At 48.3% G+C, this 6000-nt stretch overlaps 1 protein-coding gene across 1 annotated transcript; it reads left to right on the forward strand.

The window, feature by feature from the left end:
• Positions 1–191: 191 nt before the first annotated feature.
• Positions 192–4383, forward strand: Gdf2 (growth differentiation factor 2). The gene is made up of 2 exons (XM_051202578.1): positions 192–563; positions 3401–4383. The coding sequence occupies exons 1-2, from the start codon at positions 221–223 to the stop codon at positions 4342–4344; spliced, it is 1287 nt and encodes a 428-aa protein (XP_051058535.1). The 5' UTR covers positions 192–220; the 3' UTR covers positions 4345–4383.
• Positions 4384–6000: the final 1617 nt, after the last annotated feature.

Raw genomic sequence — 6000 nt, forward strand, 5'->3', positions numbered from 1 at the left:
ACAGCCTTCATTAAAGAGAGCTGCCTTAGATAAGAGGTCCGAGCATAGCATCCACACCCAGATAAGAAGTGTAGAGGCCTTCAGATTGTTGGGGAGAACCTGAGCCAGCCACGCTCCCCGCTGAGCAGTCAGCACACAATGTGGGCCCATTCCTCCTGGGCTCCTTGCTGCACCTGGTGACATACCACCACAGCCCTGCAGCCCCACTTCAGGGCCCAAGATGTCCCCTGGGGCCTTCTGGGTGGCCCTGCTCATGCTGTTCCTGCTGGTGTGCCACACACACGAGAAGCCGCTACAGAGTTGGGGCCAGACATCCTCAGGGGGAAACGTCCGCAGCCCGTTGGGACTGTCTGGAGGTGGAGAGGAAGGTGTCTTCGACTTGAAGATGTTCCTGGAGAACATGAAGGTGGATTTCCTGCGCAGCCTTAACCTGAGCGGCATTCCCTCCCAGGACAGAACCCGCGTGGAGACACCCCAGTACATGATTGACCTGTACAACAGGTACACTACCGACAAGTCATCCACCCCTGCCTCCAACATCGTTCGGAGCTTCAGTGTGGAAGGTATAGTGCTTCCGGCAGGGTTCTGTGGGGTGGGGCGTACACACAGCACCCTGCCCCCACAGGGAAGCGGCACTGCGAGGTGGGTTGGCCACCGACTACAAGCAGGTCTCCCAGTTTGTATTGAAGTGAATTACAGTAAAGCAGGGCGAAAACGGAAGTACCCAGTTCAACTTTTGTGTGTGCCTAACGGCTTCCCTACAGGGCAGCACAAATCATGGGGCGTGACCATCAACACTGAAGGATCTGATGATCTGCCTAGCTCCTCCTTGGGGCACAAGACATTTAACCCAGCAGGTATCAAGGATACCAGGCTCCTGCCCTTCAGTCTCCTCCTGCTTGCCTCTTCCCTCTTTTCCTCCTCCCCTTCCCTCTCCTCCCTTTCCCTTCCTCTTGACCTCTCCCTCTCTCCCTGTCCCCTCTGGACTTAGAAATAGATTGTTAATTTAGCCCCAATAAACTGGTACATTTTTAAGCTTTGAAGGAAAGCCAGTTTCTCTCTTATAAAGTGCTTTTTAAACCTAGATTTTAAAATGTTAATAGAGTAGTGCTAGAAGAGATCACCACTGTTTTTTTAGATGTAATCTTCCTCAGCACAGTAGGCATGTATCTACAGTAGGCATGTATCTGTCCAATAGATTTTAAATACAAGTGTCCATGATTTAGGAAGACTAGACAAACATGGAAGTGATGTCTGAAACTGATACGTCACAGATTTCCAGGATCTGGGTAGAATGAGTTACTGGACAGTAAGGCAGGGTTGGCAGGACTGAGGAACCCAGACAAGGCACACTTGCAAGCTCATGTCATTGGCCCTATTTCTGCACAGAACCAGCTCCCCTTATCCTGCTATGGTATCTCACTCTGAAGGACCAGGAGCCCAGTGCCATCCCATTGCTGTCCCAGAGATTTGCCCAAGGATTCCAATTCAGGGCCACAGGCAGTCCTGGCCAGATCTGTCCAGCCTACAGAGCATGTACCTATCTAAGGACACTTGTGATTAACATGTTAGCTCACTGCTGCTGTTTTCTGACTGCCCAACAGATGTGTCAAGGAAACTTGCCTTACTTTAAAAAAAATATGGATTCATTTTTTTTTTAAATGACATATAGTTTGTAGGTCATCAGGGCCCTGGGATTGTCTATGATGTCTGCCTTAGGGAAAGACTGGGTTGGGGGTGGGAGTTGTTGTTGATGTTTTGTTTTGCTTTTATTGGGGTCTAAGTCATCATATTGCGTGGGCTGGAATGTGAAGGCCATCCAGAGACACCAGCCCACTTATTTATGTCCTTGACACAGTTATTACATGAACTAGCAACAAGAACAGCAACAACATCAACACACACACACACACACACACACACACACACACACACACACACACGACCTAGGAATCATCCATCTAACCCCAGTGGGCATGGGATTTCTCATGTCTGACAGTGGTCCAATGGCCACTGTAGAGGTATGCCACAGTAAGGTCACCTTAGGTCATGATGCAACGCACAGTTCTCACTGTTCTGATATGCCATGGCACTCACCATGTTACTCAGGAGCTGGAACAGCACATCCATGCTGAGTGAAGAGCCCACAGAGAGTTTGAGTAAAGGGCCACCTGCTTTGTCACAGCACTGGGTTTGCATGGGTTGGGAGGGCGACAGAAGTATTAACTGAACATCATCTATTAGCTCAGAACTGGCCTGTAAGTCCCACATGCTATCTTGATAAAAGCAGGTAAGATGAGCCTCATTCCACAAGAGAGGAAACTGAGGCACCTAGGAGCCCAAAAGTGAGGGACAGAGTCAGGATTGACACTTGTTAGGTTTCAGAAACAGCATGATCTCTGCCCATGGTGGCACATCATACAGGAGTCTCCCTAATCTGAGAAAACCCAGGCCTCTTCCTGAGGTTCTATTGTGGTTTGTAACTATTAAATGTAAATCCAAAAACAGATTCATAATTTCTAAATGACTTGTATCACAGGCGTGAATATTTTTAACTCTCACTTTCCTTACTCACTGCACCTGGTTTACACACTGCACTTTAGCACAGGCATGCATGCATATGGAAGGAACACCGTGCAGGGCTCAGAAATACCTGTACTTCCAGGCATCTGCTGGGTGTATCAGAACGTGTCTCCCGAGAATAAAGCAGTGATGGCCCGTGGACAGGCACTCACAAATGGCAGTGTTTGTGGTCAAGCTGCAGCCCAGAAGTGGAAAGCTGAGGCTTTGAGGAAATCCCCATTTTTGCCCAACATGATAAAACTTTGGAACGGAAATGCTTTTCCTCAAAAAAAAAAAAAAACCTATCCACCTATCCACTTTCACTTTTGATAGACATTATTAACATGATTCCAAAATATTTTAACACTCTAATACTGCATTTTTTTAAAATTTACTTATATATAGACTTTCATTGTCCCCAGCCAGGACTGTGGGATCTTCACCCTAAAGCTAACAATGTATTTTCTGGCCTGCCTTAGATGAGGGTGTCGATTATCTGTGTGTACTCTAACAGTAAAAAGCTGTGGAAACACAGCTTCACATGTACAAAGTTGGGATAATAACTAGATTACCCCCAAACTCATAGTGCAATGCCAGCCACAAAGTAGGTGCTCAGTAGATAGTAGACACTATTAACCCTAGCTGAAGGCTCCTGCCTCTGTTTTTCGTGGGAAAAAAATTCCTAAGAGAAACTTCCTGAATGCTCTCGACACATAGTGGAGACAATAGTGACAAAATCTACTGTCCTAGATGTCCCTCATAGCAAATCATGAACTTTGGTTTTAGTGTCATAAAAAGGCACCAGTCAGATGCTCCTCAGTGTGTGTTTGCTTTTCAGATGCTGTATCGACAGCTGCCACAGAGGACTTTCCCTTCCAGAAACACATCCTGATCTTCAACATCTCTATCCCTAGACACGAGCAGATCACCAGGGCTGAGCTCCGTCTCTATGTCTCCTGTCAACATCATGTGGACTCCACTCATGAGTTGGAAGGAAACATGGTTGTTTATGATGTTTTGGATGGAGATGTCACTTGGAATGGCGCCTCAGGGACCAAGACCTTCTTAGTGTCTCAGCACATTCAGTATGAAGGCTGGGAGACCTTGGAAGTATCCAGTGCTGTGAAGCGATGGGTCAGGGCAGGCTCCACCACAAACAAAAATAAGCTAGAGGTAACAGTGGAGAGCCACAGGAAGGGCTGTGACACCCTGGACATCAGTGTCCCACCAGGCTCCAAAAACCTGCCCTTCTTTGTCGTCTTCTCCAATGACCGCAGCAATGGGACCAAGGAGACCAGACTGGAGCTGAAGGAGATGATCGGCCACGAGCAGGAAACCGTGCTTGTGAAGACAGCCAAAAGTGTCTACCACGAGGCAGGTGAGAGCCATGAGGAGAAGGAAGTAGATGAGCACACAGCTGTGGGACCACTTTTAGCTCGAAGGAAGAGAAGCACTGGGGCCAGCAGCCACTGCCAGAGGATGTCCCTCAGGGTGAACTTCGAGGACATTGGCTGGGACAGCTGGATCATTGCACCCAAGGAATACGATGCCTATGAGTGTAAAGGAGGCTGCTTCTTCCCATTGGCTGATGATGTGACACCCACAAAGCATGCCATTGTGCAGACATTGGTGCATCTCAAGTTCCCCACCAAGGTGGGCAAAGCCTGCTGTGTTCCCACCAAACTGAGTCCCATCTCCATCCTCTACAAGGATGACATGGGGGTGCCAACCCTCAAGTACCACTATGAGGGAATGAGTGTGGCTGAGTGTGGTTGCAGGTAGTCCCTGCAGCCACCTGGGGTGGAAATGGAGGACAGGGAAGAGGTGTGGATAGGGTTCTGCACCCACTGTTGATCTGAAACCATCCTGGAGAAAGAACCACTTGCCCTCCTTGTTCCCAGTGGGTTCCTCTGCTGAAATGACAGTGACTGGGTTATATGGGTCCGTGAGCAGAGTAGGAGAGCCTGGAAGGGTTGGTGGGCAGGAGACAATGAAATGGAAATGGGAGAAAAGGAGAATTGGGGGATAGCAGAAAACCAAGCAGAAGCTGGCAGAAGATGCAGGTAGTGTGCAGAGAGCCGTGGGACTTACGGGGTCCAGGAAGACAAGAAATAAAGGAGTAAAGGAAGAGGTGGGCTCCATCCTCCATTTCACACTATTTCCCACACCCCGCTGGGATGTGTATCGTGACCTCTGATTGTCAGTTGTAGAAATCAGAACTCGACAAGCAATTTATTACAACCCAGTGGTAGGAATCCGCTCTGGGTCTGTGGGGCCCTAAAGCCTGGGACCTTTCCAAGTGCCCCATGCAGTTTAGCAAGTCACTGTGTACTGAAGGAGTCACTAGATGTGAAAGGCCCAGCATGAAGCCAGGCAGGGTTGAGCCAGGTCCATACCTACCACTTGCTGTGCCCCAAGCATGATCTGCTTGCTCCATGCCCATGCTCACTCTGTGGCCATGTGATTTGTGACAAAACCTCACCTCTGTATAAATATCCCCAAGCAATTGTAGCATGGAGAAGCAGTTCAGGAAGTTGGCCCTCTGATACTCACTGTGATTTGAGCTGCTTTGACCTCTGGGGCAGTCTTTGTATGTTTCAGGGGTCATGCAAGGCCACTTGCAATCTTTTATTCCAATTCTGTGACCATCTGGGAAAGACTGTTTATGGCTTGGGCCTCTTGTCTGGACAGCAGCCCACGGAGGAACATCTCCTGCCTGCGGACCCCACAGAGGACAAGGCTGGGGCTTGAATTTATTGGGACCAAATGTGTTAATGGTTAAGTATTTGAAACTTGCCTGTTTTCTTTTGGTGACCTGAACTCAAATGATTGGAGGTCCAACATTGCCGGTTCCTGGCATCTGAAGACAGCTCAGTTGCCACTGACTTTGCCTGAAGCTGCCTTTTGCTTGAGTAGTGTGTCCCTTGGGGAAAACAGCATTTCCATTCCTGTGCCTCAGCCTCTCCCCTGACTCTCCCAGTGGCTTATAGGACTGTGTGGGATGAGGAAGAGCCTGATGCCTTCTTGCCAGGCAGAGCCCAGATGGACTTCAAAGGTCTGGACCACTCTTACTGATTGATGCTCCCACATAATTTAAAACAATGATCTACATTAAATGTTTCAGTGGAACCAATTAACAACTTTAACAGAAAACACAATGGAGTGTACTGTTTATTAGTAGAGTTGAAGAAAAGATCAATTCCTGAGACATGCCAGGCAGCATGGTGTGGCGGCACTATTCACAGATGGTGATGGGTGGTGATGTCTTCTCCAGATCTTACTGATGTTTCTTTGTATAAGAGACAGCTTTACTTAGAAATCTAGTCTAGTCTGGTATGTGCCTTTCCTGAATGTAAGGTCAGAGCTGTGGATTCTCCAGTTCTACAGCCCTGCACACCTCCCTAATTAACCCCTAGGAGATAGGACATCACTTTCCCT

Source organism: Phodopus roborovskii, unplaced genomic scaffold, assembly GCF_943737965.1.
Source record: "Phodopus roborovskii unplaced genomic scaffold, PHOROB, whole genome shotgun sequence".
Taxonomy (NCBI): domain Eukaryota; kingdom Metazoa; phylum Chordata; class Mammalia; order Rodentia; family Cricetidae; genus Phodopus; species Phodopus roborovskii.

Excerpts from the sequence above, each read along its gene's own strand:
- Gdf2 (XM_051202578.1), top strand. The coding sequence starts at position 221 with ATGTCCCCTGGGGCCTTCTGGGTGGCCCTGCTCATGCTGTTCCTGCTG. Across the intron at positions 564-3,400 it reads TCGGAGCTTCAGTGTGGAAG|ATGCTGTATCGACAGCTGCC; the intron begins GTATAGTGCTTC and ends TTTGCTTTTCAG.